Source organism: Capricornis sumatraensis, chromosome 4, assembly GCF_032405125.1.
Source record: "Capricornis sumatraensis isolate serow.1 chromosome 4, serow.2, whole genome shotgun sequence".
In the NCBI taxonomy this organism is placed as follows: domain Eukaryota; kingdom Metazoa; phylum Chordata; class Mammalia; order Artiodactyla; family Bovidae; genus Capricornis; species Capricornis sumatraensis.
Genome location: NC_091072.1, coordinates 159,427,588 through 159,450,565, shown reverse-complemented (window position 1 = coordinate 159,450,565; position 22,978 = coordinate 159,427,588). Strand labels below are relative to the sequence as shown.

Genomic DNA, 22,978 nt, shown 5'->3' with positions numbered 1-22,978 from the left:
CGACCAGAGCTGCCCGCTGACCCACCGACTCGCAGGCAGTGACCAGAGGCCGCTGCTCTAAGGCACTGGGTCTGCACAGTTTGTCACGTGGCATCGCGGCAGCAGGAGATGCCTGGTACCAGGCCCAGCCACCACATTCCCATATTCAGGGGGCCCAGCCGAGTCCTGATCCTAACAGATCCATCATCTTGCCTGCCATTACCCAACAAGAGGGGCTGACGAATCAGAACCACGGAATTTTCACTGGAGGGAGGGTCGGTTCCCTAGAAGATCGTTTAATGGCAAGTTTACAAAACACAGATGCAGAGACCACCACTGACATTTCCAGCCCTAGAGGGGTCTCCAGGCCGTGGTCAGGGGACGCGGAGGGAGCGGGGGTCTGGCGAGGCCGGAGGCGGGTCTGTCTCCTGCAGCGCCCCTAGCGGGGACGGAGCCTCTGGCGCGGGGACCGCCCTGCTCGCCCGCCTGGGCCCCGCGCTCCTCTCGGCCGCTGAAGACCTTATCGTAGTACTCAATCAGCAGCTCGGTGAACAGGTTCAGAGGCACGAGGGCACTCAGCGAGGAGGCCCCCTGGGACGGCCAGATCAGATTCAGCCCGAAGACGCAGGCCAGGTTGGAGCTGTTCATTTTGTTCGAGATGCTCTCCCGGGACACCTGGGGTGAGAACACGGCGGAGACGAGAAGAGGTGTGACCGGGCGTTCTGTGCGCCCGGAGGAGGGCTGGAGTCGCCCGTCCGTAAAACAGAAGGGATGGGCCTTGACGCCCCGGAGGCCCACTGGCTCTGGCCTCTTAATCTCCTTCCAGAATGTCCGCAGTATCCCCGCCACACTCCATCCCAGCCTCCTCCTCTATTCCCAGGACTCAGGGGGCGGGGCCCTGGCACCGTGGGTACAGAGTGGGGCCCTGGCATGCAGGTGCTCTTGGAGGGTTAACGAGAGAGTGTAGGGAATTTGCCTCCCCAAAGGGGCTGCCCCCTCATCTCGGCCAACACGTAGAGCAACCCCAGGGTGGGGAGAGGAGACATTTCTACTGTCTTAGGGCCCTCGGTGTGCGGCTCACGGTGCAGCAGGCCCAGGACACGTCCTGCTCAGGCCTCACACCGGCTGCAGACTCCAAGCCTCCTTGGTCTGGGCACACAACCCCCCTACCCCGTCCGCACCCCACCCCGTGACCTGCTGGGCAGAGGTGTGGCCCGGTCAGGCCTTGTAGGAGGCCCTTCGGGCCCAGACTGGGCTCCAGGGTCGAGGGAGGTGAGAACCCAGGCCTGGTCTGCCTGGGCACTGGCTCGGCCCCCTCACCTCGTGCAGGAAGCCCATGAGGTAGCTGAGGACGGCGTAGTTGTGTTCTGGAAGGTTCTGCAGGATTTGGCGGCAGCAGGTCACCCGCAGGCTGCTCTCCACACCTGCCATGGCCCAAGGATCCTTCCTGAGCGTCCCCTTCCTGCATCCCATCCCTCTGAGGACGGGCAGGGGTGCAGGGAGGTGGGTGCAGGGAGGAGGGGACAGGCTGCCCCACGCCTGGGCCTTGGGTCCCACTTCCCAAGGAAGCTCTGCTCCGAGCTCTGCCCACTTCTTCACCTCGGGCACCGCGACTGCTCCCCGCCATGACCCCTGGGAGCCAGATCACCTTATGGATGGGATGGTCGATACCGAGGGCCAGGAAAGCTTTATTGGCGCAGACCCACATCCGTTCATTCGCCCATGGCTGCTTTTGCACGGTGGCTGAGTCTGGTACACACAGCCTAAAATAGTTACTATCTGACTCTACAGAAGCACACGGACCCTGCTCTGGACTAACTCAACCTGTTTCCCATCCACAGCTCAGGGCCCCACACCCAGCGGGGTCTGGAAGCAGCCAAGCAACCAAGCGCCCCCAGTGGCCCCCCACCACATACCCCACTGAGCTCCATAAACTGCGAGTGCAGACGTGCTACTCAACACGCCTTCGCCCAGCTCCTGCTGCTGACACACACGTGCACACACGGACACACCTTGAGCTCCCAGCACCCTAAACCTCCTCCCACTAAGCCTTGGGCACGGTGACTGTGGACTAACACAGCCTCTGCTGAAAGACACAGAGTTCCCTGCTGTGAACGTTCTTGTTGGTTTTTCAGCAGAAGTCATTCTTCCATGAACTCAAGCGGTTGCCGGGTAATTTGAGCAGACTAGGAATTCCCTTAGAGTTATTATTTCCGAGGAACCAACAAATCTCGTTGCCCTGGATCTCTGCTTTCCAGACTCGACACCTTTCTAAGAGCTGTGGTCCCAGAACAGATACGGAGCACCGTCCACCCCTGGCCTTTACTATGGTTCCTTGAAGAAAGAAGGAAGCGAGCGGGAAGGGCAGCTCGCTGTCACAAAGCCAGCATGGACCGAGCGCTTACCGTGTGCCAGGAATCATGCCAAGCAGTGTGCGACCTCTCACTCTCAAAGCAACCCCGACTTTATGCAGACGAGGCAAGTGAGCTCAGAGAGGTTCAGTGACCTGCCCAAGGTCACACAGTTAATGTGTGCTGAAGCCCAGACTTGAGTCCCATGCTGTTCAGCTATGAGCTGGTGCTCTAAGCCTTGCTATACCTTGGCGACTATCCCTATGGCAGTTGGCTTTTTTTCCTGGACACCACAGGCCACCTGGGCAGTCCATTTCCTCCAGAGCATTCTCTGCAAGGACTACTTGCCTCACTCCAAGAAGACACACACCCCACCTGGGCAGGGTTGCCGATACAATAGAGGATATCCAGTTCAATGTGAATTGAAGATAAACAGCAAATTCTTTTTTAGTGCAGGTATATCCTGTTCAATATTTGGAACATACGTATTCTAAAGAGTTTAGTATACTTACTTACACATAGATACATGCTTATACTAAGAGTTCATTATTTACCTGAAATTCATATTTGACTGGACGTCCTGTGTTTTTTAAAAGCTGAATCTGGCAACCCTATGCCTGAGTCACAATTCAGTCAAGCTGAGTTGTTGAATGACAGCCGACAGGGTGCATAGCCTTCAGAATAGCTAAGCTGATAGAAAGATAGGCAGCTGTTAAAAAGAATGAGTAGAGGTGCAAAGGAAGAGGAAAGGAGTAGCTCATAATGGCGAACTTTCCACAATAACTGCTCTAAGATGGGGCCAGGCAGCTCTGTCTATCACCAGGTTTTGGCTGGAATGAGAAGTACTTTCTCGGGCAGGATTTTGTTTGGGTTGGAGTCACTGTCCTAGGGGTACAGCCTCGAGCCGCTAACTCTCATTGTTAGAAACGATCAGAGTGCCTGTTCAAATCTCTTCGTGTGTGTGTGTGTGGGGGGGGGTGGGGGTGGGGAGGGCGGGGCAGGGAGGAAGTTGGGGCTTGGCTGTGTCTATGGCTTGACACCCACCAGGAGCCGAATCCAGTTTTGGAGAACACTGGGGGCAGAGGTCATCCCACTGCAAGCATTGAAAGCAACAATGTTTGATTATGCTGCTTTCCCAGCATCCTCCAGCATCTCTGACATGCCCTCGTTGTTGTTTAGTTGCTAAGTTGTGTCTGAGTCTTTACGACCCCATGGACTGTAGCCCACCAGGCTCCTCTGTCCATGAGATTCTCCAGGCAAGAATACTGGGGTGGGTTGCCAATTCCTTCTCCAGGGGGAAGATCCTCCTAGCCTAGGGAAAGAACCACGTCTCCCGCATTTGCAGGAGGATTCTTTACCACTGAGCCACATAGGAAGCCCTGACGTGCCCTCACTGGCTGTTAGGAGTGATCAGCGCCACGGCCCTCAGTGCACCTGGTCCATTCCAGAATGCCGGCATCACCACGCCCGAGAGCTGCCGCTCACATCACGTCTCCCCAGCATTCTCCACCGATCTGGGGAGACTCTCTCCTCAAACTCTAGTCAGGCTTTGTTGAGTTCTTTTACTAACAAAGCCTCTGGTTTCAGGCTTCTTTTTGTCTCTGCACTGTCCAGCTTTACGAAGAGCCGTAAGTTAGTGTAACGGGAACCTTGATCACCCTTGCCATCTGATGGGTCCTCATCCGCCCCGTCCCCCACCCCCTAGGGGATGTTGGGCCACCTGGTCTGCTGGTAGCAAGAGTCCTGTTGGATCAGTGTAGTCAGAATCCGCCCCCCGCCTACCCCCATGCCTGTTTCCTCTGAGTAACCTTCCATCCACAGACCACCCGCCCGCCAGCTCCTCGGCTGTAAAGCTCCTCCTCCTGCTTGCAGTATTTGGGGTTGAGCCCAGTCTGTCTCCCCGCTGCAGTGGTCCCTACACCTCTCATAGTGCCCCCCTGCCCCACGACGGGTGCCTCACTGTGCTCTCTCAAGGGCCATGCATAGCTTTTTCTGTAACGGCAGGCGGGGGTGGCTACCCTCCTTTCTAGACGAGGAAGTTGAGGTGCTAGAAGTAGAGATCCTGTGGAACAGTGCAGGGGGGTGCACGCTGACCGGGGCGACGCACCCCAGATCTAGAGATGCCCTCCGAGACCGCGCCTCTGGGCCCAGGGGCATCTGATAACCCCTGACCCCGTGTCCCCCAACCATGGGCAGGGCTGGCCTGGCTGAGGCTGGCGGGGGTCCGGGAGGGACAGCCCCTCTCCTGGCCCGCAGCGCCGGAGGGAAACAGCAGGAGGCCGAGCAGCCCCGCCCCCACCCACCTGGCCTTCGGCTGGCACCCTGGGCACCCCTGGCCAACACCCCGGCGCGTACATACTGGTGATCTCGAGGATCTGCTCGTAGGCCTCGAAGGTCAGCAGCGGCTGGGGCAGCTCCCGCAGGAAGGTCTTCAGGATCACGGCTGGAAGGTGGATGTCCCCGTAGTCATCGAAGTTCACGGGCTTCCCTGGACACACAAGGGCGTGCGTCTGAGTTCTGACGCTGGGCTGGGGACTCCAGCTGCAGAGCGGGCTCGGGCTTGAAATGGCTTGAAACCTCCTGAGGGGAGGAGCCCGACGCCAGGACACAGCACTGTCCCGCCCTGCCCTCCCCTGCCTCTCACGGCACCCGGCGGAGGCTGGGGACACTGGGCTTTTAATGAATTAATTTGGCACCACCGGGTCTTCGTTGCAGCATGCAGGGTCTTTGATCTTAGTTGCAGCACGTGGGATCTCGCTCCCTGACCAGGGATTGAACCCAGGCCCCCATATGAGGAGTGCGGAGTCTTCGCCACTGGACCACCATGGAAATTTCAGGGGTACACTATTGATTCTCTGCCATATGACCCAGTCCCGCCTGGACAAGAGCATCCTGAGGTCAGGCCTGGCTTCCACTGTCCCCAGGCTTGAGAGGGGAGGCTTGGGGTACAGGCACAGACTCACCAGGGCAGCTGTCCCCCCAGTCTGGGCTATTCTGGAGTCAGGGGTGGGGGGAGCTCTGCTGGCTCGAGTGTGGGCTCTGTGGCCTCAGAGGCCCCTGTGAGGCTGGCCGGGCAGGAGACTGACAGGGAGGGTCTTGGGGAGCCACTCACCTTGGTTGTAGAGCCGCTGGATCTCGCGGACCGTCTGGACACTGGCTGATCTCCGGAACAGGCCCTCGGTGTGGAGTCCTGTGGGGAGAGTCTCCAGGCATTTCACAGGGCCCAGCATCTGAGGTTTCTGGAACGTTCCGTGACTCCCCCTTCCCACACATCCCCCCACCGCGGCTGGCAGGGAACACTCTCCAGCTTGACTCGTCTTCTCCCCGCTAGCCCCACACCCACCTTTGTTTATTCCTCTTAAATCAAACCTTTTCCGTACTCCCCAGTCCCCCCCAGTCCCCCCCAATTCCCCACCTCTGTGGACCCCAGAAAGGGAGAGTGGAAGAGGCTGATGCTTCAGGCAAACAGCTGGGGTCTGCCCAACAACGCTGCCTCGGGCCAGCTGTGTGACCTCAGAGAAAGCGCTCAGCCTCTCTGAGCCTCAGCTGCCTCCTCTGCCAAGTAAGCCAGGAGCGCCTGCCTCCAAGGGCTGTGGGAAGGATGAACGGGGGTAACGCATGGCCCCAGCGCAGCCCAGCCCCCAGGACACCCCCAAACATGCTGCTCCCCTTTCTTCCCAGTGTCTAGAGCCGACCTGGCCTATATGTCAGCCACTAGCTGCCCATGGTAGTTTACATTTGTGAAATTAAAATTAAATCAAGTAAAAAATCAAGTTACCCAGGCTCGGCACACGAGCCACACATGCAGTGCTCTGTTGGACGACGGCCACATATGGCCAGTGGCTACCGTCCTGGACAGTGCAGACAAAGAGCATGTCCACATTCACCAGGACAACACCGGGCCCCAGACCCCCATGCTCGCCGCTCACCCCCTCCCCAGTCTCTTTCCATGCTGAAGTTGGGTGAGCTATTTGACACCTACATCCACACCTCATCGGCTCTGGCACAGAGGTCTTCTGTCTCCATCAGTGATGGGAGAGCTGCCTGCGAACCCATACCACAGACCTACGGGTCTGCCTACTGCTGCCCAGCTCTCCTGCCCAGCGCCCCCCGCCCGCCCCTCTAAGCCCTCTGTCCAGCCCCCACTGGCTCCACGCTCCTTCCTACCTTCACCCTCTGTACCCGCTGTTCCCCTTGCCTAGGGGCCCCTGCTCTCTTCCTTGCTGAGTGACTATAATAGGCAGAATTCTGACATGGCCCCCAGGCTGCTGGGCCCTGGGGTCCCACGTACTCATTCAAACACTAATCCAGATGCTGGAGTGGAGGGGCTCTGCAGAGGGAATTCAGGTCCAACGTAGCTGAGCTGAAGGTACGGAAATTATCTAGGGTGGGTCTGGCCTAATCAGGTGAGCCTCATAAGAGGGACCCAGGTTCCTCTTGGCAACACAGACTCAAAGCATGTGGGGCAAGGATTTGAGGTGTGGGGGTTTCTCCAGGGGGAGGTCACACAGCAAAGAAAGCAGGCTGCCTCTAGGAACAGAAAGAGACCCCTGGCTGACAGCCAGCAAAGATGCAGGCAACTTGGATCTACAACCGCAAGAACTGAACTTGACTGACGTGCTGGATGAGCACGGACGTGGAGTCTTGCCCAGAGCCTCCAGAAAAGAGCACAGCCTGGCCGGCACCTTGAGTTGAGCCTGGTGAGACCCTGAGCAGAAAACCCACCCCCTGTGGCCAGACTTCTGACCTCAGACATTATAATACATTTTAAGCTCCTAAATTTGTGGCTATTTGCTACACAGCCGCCCGCGTGTCGGAGCTCAGGTTCCCCTGACCTCTATGACCGGCTCACCCCTGTCATGTCAGTCTGTAGATGTCATAGCTACAGCCCCTGGAAGGGACACAGGCTGTGTGTTGCGGTCACCACGACAACCTGAGAGCCTAGACCAGGGCTGACTGCAGCCGAGTGTTCAACAAATACACGTTTAATCCACATATTCTTCATCAAACGCAGAGTGAGTTCCTACTATGGGCTGTTTGTGTTGTTAAGTGTTTTTTTTTTTTTTTAATAAGGGAATTAATACATTTTTTAAAAAAGGAAAACTCCCTTCCAAAGTTTCTATGAAACTTTTTTATCCACAAGTTTTTTGTCCATTCCTGAAATACATAACGGAAAGGGCAGTATTGCTAATGACAGAGCAGAAGAAATGTCGAAGGAGACAGAGCGCCAAGTGGCCAACCACAGGCCCTCCAGCCCGAGAGCCGCGGTCTCAGAGAGCTTTGGGCGCCTTGAGCGGGCAGTTCCTGGGGCGTGCTGGGAGCCACCCCAGGGACCCCACTTCCCCTGTGATGCACGGACCCCCACAGCTGCTGCATCTGAGTCTGCTGGGGACCACCCCGTGCTGGCAGCCCTTTCTCTCGAGAATGGTCTTCCTCCCTTTAGGGTAAAAGACACCTCCATGCACCTTTCCTGTGGATCTGAGCTCTAGCCTCTGGAGTCTAGGAGGAGCCAAAAGGCTCACCCCCAAGTCACTGAGCACACCCACCCCACTGGCAATGTGTCTACAAACCAAGCGTGTCTCTCGTGATAAAGGACCAGAGGTGTGTGAAGCACCGCGCACGTCACCTCACTTAGGCTCCACGGCAACCCCGTGCACCAGGCACTGTTATTACCCCACCGGACAGATGAGGAAACAGAGGCCCAGAGAAGGAAGGTGACTCGCCTGAGGCCACACAGCTAGCATGCAGCGGAGCCAGGGTTCAAACCAGAGAGGCCAGGAGGCTGGAGCCACCGTGCCCTGGCCTGCCCATCCCGGTCACCCGCCCGGGCCCAGGTTCCAGCTCCTCCCATCCTCTGGCCTGTGCGGCGCTCAGGATCCCAGAGAGGCCTCCAGGAGAGGAGTCCCTGGCACCCCTCACCTCCCCTGGCTGGAGCCAGCTCTTACTCACCTTTCTCTCTCAGGTATGTCACTGTGTATCTCAGCACCGGGGGGATGAGTTCACCTTGATTTTTGTCTTTTAGGCTGAGGGGAGAGAAAGGAGGGCAACAGTTTTCACCTGGGTGTGGTAGGTGATCGTGATAAGCACAGGGTCCTCACCACACCTGAGAAAACATGGGCCCAAAGTGCCGTACAGGGAGAGAAAGAGGCAGCCTGGGCCCCAAGGAGGCAAGTGGTCTGGTGGCCAAGAGAGGCAGAAATAATAAAAATGACAGTGCATTATCCGAGTGCTCCCCCAGAAGGGTGCACGTTACGGAGGAGATCTGCGGTTGGTGAGGGCTCCACATGGGGCAACTTCTGCGCTGGGTTTTGAGGGACGAGTAGGAGCTTGCAGAGGACAAAAGAGGAAAGGGCATTCCAGGCAGAAGGAAACACACAGAAGAAGGCCCAGAGGTGTGAGAAGATCTGGCCGTGAAAGCAGGACCAGGAGACCGAATCAATTAAAAGAGATGCTTTGTGAAAACCAAGTATGTTGCCTCGGACAGGGTGTTAACAGTCTCTCAAGTAGTAATTTGATACAGAGATTCAGGAAACTTTAAATGCTTTAAAGACAGGGAAACTTTAAAACACAGGTACAATCATACGAATGGCCCTTCCAGCCCCATCTCCCCACACCCCTACTCAAGTGGCAGTCAGAAATTTGAAGCCAGAGCTACCTACACTGACCCATTCTACAGACCCCTGGGCTCCCTCTAAACATGTTTGTTTCTCTCTTTTCTCATCTGCTGGATTTTCTTGCTCAAAAGGCAGCATATTTGAGAGACTGGGCTACATTGGGCCAGGCTCCTCTGTCCATGGGTTCTCCAGGCAAGAAGACTGCAGTGGGTTGCCATTTCCTCCTCCAGGGGATCTTCCCAACCCAGGGATCAAACCCAGCCTCCTGCACTGCAGGCGGTTTCTTTACCATCTGAGCCACCAGGAAGCCCCAGCTAGACTGAGGGGCCAGGGCTCTTAAGTCAGACATTCCTGGCTGGAATCCTGCCCTGACACTTTTTAACAGAGCAGAATATGTTTTGCTGTTCCTAGGATGCCTGTTCTTTACATTTCAGTGGGATTAGTTGACTGATGTGCTGCTCAAGCTTGCTGTGGGCTTGTTCCATCACCTGTACAGAGCAGGGTACTGGGGTCTCCCACCAGGATTGTGTATCTGCTTCTTTGGTGCCCCCAGATTTTGTTGCGTGTATTTTAAAGCTGTTACTAGTGAATAAACTCTTGAGGTTAACTTCTTTATTATTACAAAACGTTCCTTGTTACCCCACAGAAATCAGGATACACCACAAAACGGTTGTTGTTTGAAGCTAGGTTCTGGGGGAACTTATGACGCAGCCACAGATTAGGGGAAAACATGGTCACAAGCGGACAGAGCCGGGACTCAGACCCACGAGTCTGAGCCTAGAGCCCTCGCTCTGAAATATTATCTACTTAGTTTCCATTGTACTTTTGTTGGCCCCAATCAGATGGGAGATGGACACTGGGAAAGTCCAGGTGACCAGCTCGAGGTCCCAAAGCCAAGAGATGGCAGAGCTGGAGGCAAGGCGGCCACGACCCAGACCCATGCTCCTTCAGTAGCAATTCACTGGGCAGATATGATATCCGTCCTGCTTTCCATTTCCCTCTGCGATTTACAGAGGACCGAAACATGAACACGTGGACTTTCCAGGTGGTGCTGGTGGTAAGGAATCCATCTGCCAATGTAGGAGATGCAACAGACGCGGGTTCAATCCCGGGTCGGGAAGATCCCCTGGAGGAGGAAATGGCACCCTACTCCAGTATTCTTGCCTGGAGAATTCCATGGGCAGAGGAGCCTCGTGGGCTACAGTCCATGCGGCTGCGAAGAGCTGGACACGACAGTGGCGGAGCACACTCACGGGCACAAGGAGGACCGTGTCACCAGCAGCGACAGGCCTCTGCAGGCCCTGATCGCCGCAGAAAGCTGGGTTTACTGCTGATTTCGCTTCTACTGAAGCTTGTCCCACCAGGACTCCAAACAATAGTCCAGTTGGCAAACGGGCCCGGGGGATGGTCTCTGCTTTCAAGAGGTCATGCTACCGCAGGAATGCAAGCTGGATACTCCCCACCCCTTCCCTAACTTGATTCCCTGTGTGTCCCCTGAGTGGGAGGACGAGGCTTGAGGCCCAAGTAGCGTCCAGGAGGTGTCCCCGCTGCACCCTGAGGAGGAGTGTGGTGGATGGGTCCTTTTCTCCCAGGACATTCCAAAGCTGCAGGCGCTCTTCCTCCTCCATTTACTTTGGGAACCACACAGATCTGCAGAAGTCCTAGGAAATGGGTCTGTCTCTGAGCCTCCCCAGCCTCCCCACATGAGAGAGACTTGCCGGCAACCTCCCTCCAGGGAGGGCTGCAAGTCATAAACAGTGAACGACGGGAAAGCTGTAAGCTATAAGTCAAAGACACTGATAATTAAAATCACTGCAATGCTGAGAGCTGGGTGACATCCCTGGCCAGACACAGAGGGCCCATTTCACAGATGGAGACCTGGATCCAGTGTGCTTATGAATAGACACAGAATCCTCAACAAAATATCCGCCATGCAAATTCAGCAACATATGAAAAGATTATACACCATGAACACCTGTGATCTATCCTCAGACTACAAGGTTTGTTCAACACACGCAAATCAATCAGTGTAACATCACATTAACAGAATAAAGGGCAGAAGTCATGCGATGCTCTCAACAGAGCAAAAAAAAAGGTCTGACAAAATCTAACACCCTTTCATGAAAGAAACAAAAAAAAACCAACATTCAACAGAGTAGCCACAGAAGGGATTTTCCTCAACCTGATTGAGGGAATCTATGAAAAACTAGCTTCCTACTTAATGATAAAGAGACTGAAAGCTCCCCTCTAAGATCAGGAACAAAACAGGGGTGACCGTGCTCGTCACTTCTATTCAACACTGTACTGGAGGCATAGCCAGTGCAATCAGGCAAGACAGGGAAATAGAAGGCACCCAAGTTGGAAAAGGATAAGTATAACTATCTCTATTTGCAGATGGTGTGATCTTAGACGTGGAAAATACTAAGAAAAAAATTCACCAAAAAAATCTATTAGAATAAATGAGTTCAACTAGATTGCAGGAGATAGAATCAGCATACAAAAATCAGTTGTATTTCTATACACTAGCAATGAACAATTAAAAATGAAATTAAGAAGCAATTTGATTTGCAATAGCATCACAAAGAATAAAAACTAAATAAATTTAATAAAAAAGTACAGAACTGCTGCATGGAAAACTATAAAACATTTTTGAAAGAAATTTAAAGATTCAAATAAATGGTAAGACATCCTTGCTTCTGAATTGGAAAGAACCTGCCTGTCAATGCAGGGGACATAAGAGATTCAGGTTGGATCCTTGGGTTGGGAAGATCCCCTGAAAGAGGGTGTGGCAACTCGCTCCAGTATTCTTACCTGGAGAATCCCATGGACAGAGGAGCCTGGTGGGCTACAGTCCATGCGGTCACATAGAGTTGGACACGACTGAAGCAACTTAGCATGTAGCACATTATTAAAATGGCAATAGCCCCCAAATTGGCCTACTGACACAGCACAGTCCCTATTGAAATTCCAATTGCTTTTTTTTTTTGCAGAAATTGACAAGCTGATTCTAAAATTAGTAAAGAAATTCAAGGGACTCAGAAGAGCTGAAATAATCTTGAAAAAGAAAAGCAAAACTGGAAGAATTACACTTCCCAACTGCAAAACTTACTATAAATCTACAATAAAGATCATGTAACACCAGCTTACAAATCAATGGAATAGAATCAAGAGTCCAGAAATATACCCTCATCTGTTCAGTTCAGTTCAGTCATTCAGTCGTGTCCAACTCTTTGCAACCCCATGAATCGCAGCACGCCAGGCCTCCCTGTCCATCACCAACTCCCAGAGTTCACCCAAACTCAGGTCCATTGAGTCGGTGATGCCATCCAGCCATCTCATCCTCGGTCGTCCCTTTTCCCTCCTGCCCCCAATCCCTCCCAGCATCAGGGTCTTTTCCAATGAGTCAGCTCTTTGCATGAGGCGGCCAAAGTACTGGAGTTTCAGCTTCAGCATCAGTCCTTCCAAAGAACACCCAGGAGTGATCTCCTTCAGAATGGACTGGTTGCATCTCCTTGCATTCCAAGGGACTCTCAAGAGTCTTCTCCAACATCACAGTTCAAAAGCATCAATTCTTCGGCGCTCAGCTTTCTTCGCAATCCAACTCTCACATCCATACATGACCACTGGAAAAACCATAGCCTTGACTAGGTGGACCTTTGCTGGCAAAGTGATGTCTCTGCTTTTCAATATGTAGTCTAGGTTGGTCACAACTTTCATGCTCAATTAGTTCCTTACAAGGGTGTCAAGGCAATTCCATGGGGGCAAGAATAGTCTTCTCAACAGATGCTTCTTGCCTGTGTGGAGTATCAGGGCAGGATTTCTGGAGGAGGGGATCAGAAGACGGAATAAGAGCAGGCGATGAACTGGGCAGCAGGAACTGCTCACATTGCCTGCATCCTATTAGGGCCCCATGGCCCCGGAGGGTACAGAGAGCAGGGTTTCACCTACGGTTAGAGGGGAAGAGGCGAGGGTGAGAAGTTACATCACGAGCTTGCCTTCCCAGAGCTGGAAAAGGCTAGAGCTGGGATGCGACCTGCCTCCCTCCCCCACCGCCCCAGAGGCCCCTCCCCTTTTCCATTGCTTCACAACTGCCCAGTTCAGGGCTGTTTCCATTGTCCCTCTTCAGGCATGGCAGGCAGGCAAAGACTTCTTGAATCTCTGACTTCCCCTTAATATATTAACTTAATTAGCTCGTGCTAAGGTGATAGCGTTCTGTTGTGTGTTTTTGAACGTAACTCAGCAAATTAACACTTGTGAATAGGATCTGCTTATGAATTTTAATGACTTTCATTCATTCACAGTCCAAACAAATTACATATTTGGTGCTTTATTTAATATGTTTATTGCCATTTTATTACAGTCATTTGCAATGAAACAGCATAAAATATTAATTTAAAGAGGCAATCGCATGGATTAGCTCTCAAAGTGGCACGTGCAGAATGGTTTTCAGAGGTTGCCCAATGATAGTCACCATTCCCTAAAGATGTAACGAACTGACAGGAAGAGCAACAACTGGTTCTGGAGCGGGGCTGGACCACAGCCTTTACACCAGGTATCCCCAGCATCTGCTGGCAGCTCCAGGCTGAAATGCTGCATCAGCACCTTCCAAAAGGCGCCTGCTCGAAACACAAGGCCAAGGTGCCCTGGTGAACTTCATAGGCTGAGCGGTACCCAAATCACAAAGACCTCACACACACACACACACACACACACACACACACACACACACTGTACTCAAGCAGGTGGCTTCAGAAGTCCACAAGTTGGGTGAGTTTTGCTTTTTGTTTTTCATTTTTAAAGCTTTGTTAGATGATAAGGAGACTTCCCTGGTAGCTCAGACAGTATAAAGAATCCGCGTGCAATGCAGGAGACCTGGGTTCAATCCCTGGGTCAGGAAGATCCCCTGAAGGAGGGCATGTACGACTCAGCTGTGTGTGACTCTTTATGATCTGATGGACTGTAGCCTGCCAGGCTCCTCCATCCGTGGAATTTTCCAGGCAAGAATACTGGAGTGGGTTGCCATTTCCATCTTCAGGGATCTTCCCAACCCAAGGATGAAACCCCGGTCTCCTGCATTGCAGGCAGACACTTTATCCTCTGAGCCACAAGGGAAGCCCAGATGATAAGGATACTTCCCTGGTAGCTTAGATGGTATAAAGAATCGGCCTGCAATGCAGGAGACCGGGGTTCAGTCCTGGGGTCAGGAAGATCCCCTGATGAAGGGCACGGCAACCCACTCCAGTATTCTTGCCTGGAGAATCCCATGGACAGAGGAGCCTGGTGGGCTACAGTCTGTGGGGTTGCAAAGAGTCGGACACGACTGAGTGATTGAGACTTTGACACTTGCACTTTTCAAGGAGTGATTCTGAACAACAAAACGGGCAACCCAGAAGGTGCTCCTGCTCCTCAGGCTAAGGCGCTGACGATGCCAAAGCCAGCAGCCCCGCACGCCCACCCTGGACCCCGGGTATCAGCTCACACCCAGCCAGGACTGGGCCAGCAAACTCAGGGTTGGGCTGAAAGCACAGAGCCCACAGCAGAAGCCTCGGTAAAGCAGTCACTAGGCTCTGCTCTGAGAGCCAAGTTCTCACCAGCGCTCCCCCAGAGCGGCCGGAGTCACAGCAGGCGTGTTCCAGGTCTTGCCTTCCTGAGGGCAGTTAGGGGGTGGTGGGGGCCACACCAGCACATCTTTACAATGTTTAAAAGCGGAAAAGGAAGTGCTGTTCGCTGAACTTTGCTCCAGATGTATTTATGGAGGTCATATATGAACATACGGTATATTCACTTCTGTTGTCTAGTTGCTGAGTCGTGTCCAGCACTTCGCGACCCACGGACTGCAGCACGCCAGGCTTCCCTGTGCTCCACTGTCTCCCGAATTGGCTCAGACTCACGTGCACTGAGTCGGTGACGCCACCTAACCGTCTCATTCTCTGCCGCCCTCTTCTCCTCTTGCCTTCAACCTTTCCTGGTCACTAAGTGCTCACAAAAACCTGAGTCAAGGGAGCGCTGCTGGGTGTGTGTCTGACTGAGGGGGCGCTGACACCCCGCCGTCTGGGGCCACCCTGTCCACCAGGCAGCGAGCGGCCGCCTGAGCTGAAAGCAGTTCAAGGCAAATGAGATGATAAATCCGGTGCCTCACCTGCCCTGCTCAACCGCCAGTGGACAGTACGGACCATGGCTGCGACTGTAGAAAGTTCTGGAAAACAACAGTCCCTTTCGGCTGCTGGGTCACACCGAAGGCGCCACTTCCGCCTCCTTACCCGGCCTGGGCCCTGCCCAGAGCCTCCTCAGCTCCTGACCTTTCAGTGTCTTAACATCCAGCACGGCTCTTAAAGATCACGGGATCTTTATACACAGACAGATCACACGGCATGTTTCTAACAAGAAACAACTAACAAATGAAACCAGGCAGACTGCTCCCCGGATCCACCACCCTCCAGGCCCTGGTTTTCCTACACGCCATGCGGCTCAGACCCAACTGCCCCACGGGGCTCAAACAGTTTAAACAGCCCGTTCATCTTCCATCATGTCAGCTGCCTCACATCTGGCCAGGTGCCGGAGACAGAGGCTAGGAGGAGAACAGAGAGCTCGCCTCTGAGCAGGGCAAAGAGCCTGAGGGGCTCCTCCCGGCGCCTGCTCAGATCGGGGCTGCAACGGAGGGAGGCCTTACACGCAGTCTAGAGCATCAGGGAGGGTTTCCTGCAAGAGGTACCACTATGATGAGTCTCAGAATGGACGAAGCTGGCCTGGGTGGGGGCCCAGAATCTTTTCCAAGGAGTGAAGATTGACGATTACATCATGCAAAAGCTCGCTGATTTTAGAGACAAGGAACCAAGCTGAGAGGGGCGTGAGCTCAAGGTTCACGCGGCCAACAAGGGTGAGACGAGGCAGGACGGGAAGGACACACCGCGGGAACAACAGTCCTTACAGCCAGATGGCTGAGCCCCACGGGGGTTCACTCCCCACTCGGGCAGCCCCACGCCCTGGGCGTCAGTGGCAGGGGCTCTGTGGTCACCCAAGAACGCGGGCCAGCCAGATGCCGTCTCCACCCCGCCTCTGTCACCACAAGAGACCAGCTATGAACCAGCCACTAAGGTTCCCTCCAGGACGTGACCTGCCCCATGGCCGCTCCTGTCTCCTTGGCCAGAGCAAAGCACGTGGCCAAGCCTCACGTGGAAAGTGATGGGAGGCGTCTGGGCCATGGTCTGGGGATACAGAACCAGAATTGCCCACTGAGCAGTGATGAGGAAAACTGAGGCGAGGACCCCACCACCCCCACCCCCAGCTCCCCCCTGGCTCATGGCTGGGTGCTCTGCACACAAGCACACAGACACACACAGTGGCGGGCACTCTGGCCTCGTGACAAGCTCACAGGTCAGTTTCCCTGAAGGCTTAAGCTCGGCTGCAGAGGCCGAGGACTGGGGAAAACCCCACCACCACTGGCACACGGATGCATCCCAGGAAACAAGGCAGACCCCATCCCCGCTCACTTACTATTGCAGACTGACGCCGAATTGCTGGGTGGGCAGAGGGGGCCGTGGCGGGGGCGTCTTGGTGGGAGGGGGCAGCCTGCCGGCGTGCAGGTTCCGAAGTTCCTCGTCGTATCTGTGGCCACAACAGAAGCTCAGCTGTCAGCTGGCAGGGGTGCAGCCTTAGGCCCCAAGGCACTGTCGGGTCACACATCCCACAAGCATCTTCATCCCTTTTAAGACTCATCATAGCGGTACCTCCTCCAGGAAGCCTTCCCTAATGCTCTAGGGAGCATCTCGGGTCACACGCCCCTCAAGCATCTGCAAGATGGGACCCTGGGCGTCCCATCCTTCCAGGCCCATATCTCAGTCTTGCACACTCATACACACACACACGCACTCTCACAAGCCCCTGTAGCCATGGGCATTCACACAAAAGCCAGCAAGAGAAATCTAACCTCTGGCAAACAGCCATCCTCTCCTGCCAACCCCTAGCCAACACTTTACCCACGTGTCTAACCGAGAGCTTCCCTCTGCTGGAAAGGACTCTTCCCTGGGCTCTCGATCTAGACAATGGTCCCTTTAAAACTCACTTTAGGAGTCACCTCCTCCTGGAAGCCTCCTCTGATATTCCCTCCTCACAAGTCTCCCCAGCTTGGTTCAGCACCTCTTTCGGGGACTCATGGCCTCGTTACCTGAGAGTGTCCTGAGGGTGGACACACTCTCCACGGAGCTCTATATCCCCAGCGCCTGCCACGGGACTTGGGGCCCAGAGGGAGGGAGCTACCTCCACTCCCCCTGCAGGGCTTCCTCAAAGGAGCCCCCCCAGAGAGCGGGATGCAAAGGGAAGAAGGGCGTGGGGCAGGGCTCAGAGACTGGGCTCCATCTGAGCTGACAGAGGGGCCCGGGGCTGACCACGCACCTTCCTGGGCTCCCTCCCGCAACCAGAGCCCCTGTCGGAGGAGGGGACCGCTGCCTAGAAAACAAAGCAGCAGACCCATCAGCTAGGCTTCCAGCCAGAAGCACCGGGCCGGCAGTTCTGAGGACACCTGCTCCAGGCCTGGGAGTGTTTCACGCCACACACGTGTCATCCACACACCCCAAAAGTCCCCCTCATCCTCCGCTCCAAAGCGAAACTGGCCGACACCACGGCAGCAAACAGCAGTTACCAGCGCAGCTTATTTGTTTAATCAGTTTTGGAGCGGCGGGTGAGAGAAACATCTCTTCTGCGTGTGTACACAGTCATCCCCGCCTCGCCTCTCTGAGTCAGCAGTCAGCATCTTTTACCGCGTGCATCCTTGTGGAGGCAGCGGATTCAGGAACCGGATGTGGCCGAGCACACGAATGGAAATGGAAATGAAGCTTTCAACGTGAGGGGAGGCTGGGGCGGGCGGATGTGGAGGGCATAGCGGTCTCACTCACCGCAGAACCTCCCGGGGGATGCTCAGCTGGTCGTATTTGAGGTGTTCACGGAGCTCGCTCAGATAGTTGAAATAGGTGACTTTTTTCCCAAACTTGTGACTAAAAAAGAAAAAAGACAGAAGAAAATTAAAAAAAAAAAAAAAAAAAAGATTAGGAGGCAGGAAAGAGGCCGGGCGGCCTGCAAGAGCGGGGTGGCGCCGGGAGCCCTGGAGCAAACAGCGTTGGCGTGTTTCATGTTGAAGAAGCGTAAACGCTGACACCACCTAAACGCAGAGCAGAGCGGAAGCAGCGCACATCCGGCAGATGCTCTGCTTTCATCAGACCTCAGATGCACCCGGCCCGCTGGAGAGCCTCAGCAGCATAAAGACCAGCATCTGCCTCCAGGGTGAGTGGCCGGGAACCTGCGGGCTACACGCAGAGGGGGTCCCAGCGCCTGGCTTCTGGGGTCGGCGGTGGCTTCGGCTTCGAACATCCCACCGGGCTTCTCTCTATGAAGCGGGAGTCATATCCCCGCGACTGTGGGACCAAAGCGGGAGTCACATCCCTGAGACTGTGGAACCAAGCAAGACACCCTCCGATTTCCGTTCAGGACGGTCACTCTTGGGGCGCACGATAGCCTGAGCACGATGACGCAGACAAGCCCTGACCGGAGCCACTCGCCTCCCCTCGAAGTGGGGTTCCCTGCTGCGAAGAGTGGGGATGTCTACATGAACCAGCCCACTGTCTGATGCCTAGTGGACGTCGCGGCCTGGGACCATTACTAATAACAAGATTCAGGACTTCCCTGGGCGGTTCAGGGTTAAGACGTTGAGCTTCCACTGCAGGGGGCCCCGGTTCGATCCCTGGGTCAGGAACTAAGATCCCACACACCTCGTGGCTTGGGGGGAAAAAAAGTTTTAAAATTAAAAAAAATATATATTGGACTTCTCTGGTGGCTCTGTGGTAAAGAATCCACCTGCTGATGCGGGAGACATGGGTTCAGTCCCTAATCTGGGAGGAACCCACATGCCTTAGAGCGACTAGGCCCGGCACCACAACTATTGAGTCTGTGCCCTAAAGCCCGGGAGCTGCAACTACTACTGAAGCCCACGCACCCTACAGCCTGCGCAGCAAGAGGAGCCGCAGCAACGAGAAACCGAACATCGCAACAGAGAGCAGCTCCCCGGGCCACAGCTAGAGAGCCAGAGCAGGAGGGAGGCCCGGCACGGCCGAAAACACGTAGCGGATTGAGAAAAGCGAGCCTGTTTCCCCAGCCGCGAAGTGAGGAGAAGCACAGGGGGCTGGGCTGGGTGAGAAGGTCACTGCTGGGCCCAGCCGACCCCCTGTGCGACCACCCGCCTGCTCCGCTGTTTACAGCCTCACTGCCGTGTCACCGACGCCTGCACGGCTGGCCGGATTCCACGTGCACGAGTCGATGAGCCTGGACACGCCGTGCACGGCAAAACCCTCCCACAATCAGCGAACAAGGTGACCATCGCCCCGGAGGTGCGCCCCTTGGCTGCGTGTGCACGTGCGCGTGCGTGTGCTCGCCCCGAGGTGTGCCCTCTCCAGGACTTCTCCAGTAGATGACACCACGCCATCAGCCCAGAATATCACCTCCGATAACCCAGGCAGCTGTCTTATCCCAGACCCGCTGGAGCCCGGAGCCCACAGGAGGCTGAGCCGCGGGCACCGCGCGCCCCCTAGTGGAGGAGGACGAGGAGGCCGGCCAGGTGCCAGGCCCTCAGCCGTACCCATGGACAGGGCCTCTCGGGAATGGCCTGCAGGACAAAGGTGTTGGCCTCACGGCTGCAGGGAGTCCCCCTCGTGCTAACTTCAGCCCACCCAGGAGCCCCCTCGGCTTTCTCCCAGTGTTTCTGCCTGTCCCCCTCCGGCCGCCAGGTACTGGCTGGACACCAGGCTCCACCGATGCAAGCAGGACTCCTTCCTGCCTCTCATTCCCAGGAAAGGCCTCTCAGGGGCCCATCCAGGGGACCCCAAAGCAGGGGTGCAGTGGAATTGCCAGGCCCTGCCTCTAGAAGGTCTGAGTCAGGCAGTGCGTGGGCCCTGGAGAGCCACTGGGCTTGTCCACTTTGTCCATTGGCAGCTGAGGACTCCAGGGCTCAGATGGCTCCCCAGCCCTGACCCCTGCAGTCCGCTCAAGACACCCGCTTACGTCCATGCCTGAGGCAGGACCGGGACAGAACCACACAGGCTTGAGCTGGAATCCCAGCCAAGCCCTGACATGCTGTGTGACCTTAGACAAACTCTATAACCTCTCTGAGCACCAAACTCCTCCTCTTTGGAATAGAAGAGAGACAGCTGACTTCATAGGATTGTTCTGAGGAGCCTGGCACATAAGGTACATAACATATTACAATTAAGTAATCAAAAAAGGATAATAGAAAGTTTTTTAAATCGCACTAGCAGCTAACAGTTGGTACTGACTAGTGCCAGCAGGCCCTGCTCTAAACACTCCACACGTATTACGTCGCTGATTCGTTACGGCAACAGGGTGACTTAAGGGGCATCGTCAGCCTCAAGGGAAACCGAGGCAGAGACAGGTGGCGTCCACTGCCCAGGGTGACGATGGTCAAGGGGAAGCCCGGGAGGCCTGGCTCGTACCCACATCACCTAGGCTGCCCCACTGCAACACAGCAAGAGCAGGTGGGCTTTTTCCAAGAACTTTAGAGGCTTCTGGAACTCTGAGAGCTTTTCTAAGGTGAAGGACAGCACCAGGAAGCAAGGCATCTGACCGGTCTTCTTGGGCAGGAGGGTAACTAGGACTGGTTTCTTCGCTTTGAAGCACCTACAGCACCAGTCGGCTGGCGGGAAACTTCAGTGAAATGAAAGGAGCTCTCTGGCCACAAAAATCGCTCCCCTGCTTTTTAAATGGGTGCTGCCTTGAGTCCACTGTTTCAGGAATTGTCCCAAGCGGAGCTGTAGGTCCGAAAATGCGTGACCCTCTCTTGGGGTTTCCCTGGTGGCTCAGATGGTAAAGAATCTGCCTGCAACGGAGGAGGCCCATGTTCGATCCCTGAGTCAGGAAGATCCTCTGGAGAAGGGAATGGCAACCCACTCCAGTATTCTTGCCAAGAGAATTCCATGGGCAGAGGAGCCTGCCGGAGGGGGCAACATTCCATGGGGGATCACAAAGAGTTGGACACAACTCGGCGATTAACACTACTCCTCTCCGGGCCAGGCTCTCTGGGGTGAGGTTGGCAGCTAATGGGAAGGAAGGGCTCAGACCCATGGCAGGGCAGCCCCCAGACCTCGACTGCACCACCTCCTAAGAAGCTTCAGTTCCAAAGGAGATCAGACTCAAACCTTTCACGGCTTCTCGATCTGGTCTGAGGGGTGGCACAGTTTATTACCAGGAAGAGGATCTCAGAGCTCCCCAGAAGCCCCTCCTCCAGGTGGTGATTCTGCACAGCCTGGAAAACACACAGCTGCTCGCCTGGGAGGGCCCAGGACTCTGCATGCTGAGGGTGAGGGTTGTGTGGTGGGGGCCAGGCACAGAGTTCCCCTCAGAGCAGCCTCTCACCACCAGTCGCACTGGGAAGTCCTCGTTCAAGTCCCAGAGCTGACTGGAAAGTGGAGGGGGCCTCAGACAGCGACCTGGGGTCACAGAAGGGTTTGTGCACACAGGTGAGCACTTGTGCACGTGTATTCACTCGCCAAGTGAGAAGCGAGCGGGCTGGAGGGACCCTGAGAGGTGCCACAGTACAAATGCTGTGAGAGCGACTCACCGCGAGGCCAGGCGGCCGCTGTGTAACAAACGATCACAGAACTAAGGGCTTAAAACGACATTAGCTTATCCTGCAGGTCTGGGGTTCAGAAGTCCAACACAGGTCTCACCCGAGGGTCCCAATCTCCCTCGTCCCACCCAGGGCCCCTTGCACTGGGAGCCCCTCTGTCCGGCAGGCATGGGGCTGGGGCTGCTGCATGAAACCCATGTCTAGGGGCCTTCGCCCTGTCCACCCCGTCACGTGGCCCTGTGCACACAGTGTGTGCTGAGTGCTTGCAGTCCACATGGGGGCAAAGCAGAGGGGCCGTGTGGCCCTGGCAGAGCCCCTCCACCCTCGCCACCCCTGGCCTCTGCTTCCCAGCACTGAGGCAGAAATCATCCCACAGGGAGAGCCTGGATGCGGAGGAGGAGGGCTGAAGTCACGGCTCTTTTGTTGAAGAGTCAGGCCTTTGGCTGGACATGCCAGGCCAGGAAGGGCTCACCAGGCACGGGCTGCCCAAACCCGCTGGTCCCAAAGAGAGGACGACCCCTGACCGGCTCCTGGGAGGTGACCTCCATGGCTTGGGCGGTCCCGCTGATGACAGCATCTTTGCACCGGGGCCAACGATGTGATTTACAGCGAGGTCTTGCACCATACTGGGTCTGTCTAAGTGGACACCAAGCTCAGGTGAGCTCCTGGGGTGAGTGACACTCATCTTGAGCGGCACTCCGAGGCCAGGGGACCGAGCTGATCTGCACAAACCCTCCCTGCCCTGAAGAAGGCAGCAGGGAGCTGGGCTTGGGCTGCCGGCACGCCTCTGCCTTTTCCAGATCCTATCCACATCCTTCCCCTGTAAAGACTGGAACCATGAGTATAGCAGCTTTCCCGAGTTCTGGGAGTCCTCCTGGGGAGTCCCTGACCTGAGGCGGTCTCAGGACCCCGACACGTGTGTGTATACACAATGTGGGTGCTCAGGAAAAGGGGGCTATAAAACGCTGGAGCCGACCTCACTGGGGGCGCGAGCCAAGGCTCCTGTTCATGACTGTCAGCCCTGTGATCCGACAGAGCCGGGGGGCGGGCAGGTACCCCAGAGCAGGACTGCCTGGGTTTCCAGACGGGCCGGGCTGTCTGACCCCAGCAAGGCCCTCGTGGAGAACGGCTCATACCTGACAAGGGGCTTCAGGACGGTCCACAGGATTCTGATGAAGTTGGTGGGGTGCACGACATACAGGGCCTTCAGGTTCTTCTTGTACCTGAGGAGGGAGACGGAGGGGGTCTCAGAGCATGCACACAGAGACAGCCTGGGCTGGAAAGAGCTGCAGCGTGGTGGCCTCGATGGTGAGCCTCAGAGTCCTCCGTTCCTGTTCTTTTCTTTTTAATATTTTATTTATCTACTTATTTGGCTGCCTTGGGTCTTCACGGCAGCGTGCAGGCTG

The 22,978-nt window shown here is 55.5% G+C and overlaps 1 protein-coding gene across 1 annotated transcript in view; it reads right to left on the bottom strand.

The window, feature by feature from the left end:
- Positions 1-330: 330 nt before the first annotated feature.
- ARHGAP8 (Rho GTPase activating protein 8) overlaps positions 331-22,978 on the bottom strand; it is a 37,678-nt gene continuing 15,030 nt past the window's right edge. The window contains exons 5-12 of the mRNA XM_068971559.1: positions 22,709-22,795; positions 17,836-17,934; positions 16,439-16,549; positions 8,280-8,353; positions 5,443-5,520; positions 4,690-4,818; positions 1,300-1,403; positions 331-654 (exon numbers count right to left, since the gene is read on the bottom strand). Coding sequence (XP_068827660.1) covers positions 331-654; positions 1,300-1,403; positions 4,690-4,818; positions 5,443-5,520; positions 8,280-8,353; positions 16,439-16,549; positions 17,836-17,934; positions 22,709-22,795 — 1,006 coding nt within the window. The remainder of the gene's footprint in view (positions 655-1,299; positions 1,404-4,689; positions 4,819-5,442; positions 5,521-8,279; positions 8,354-16,438; positions 16,550-17,835; positions 17,935-22,708; positions 22,796-22,978) is intronic.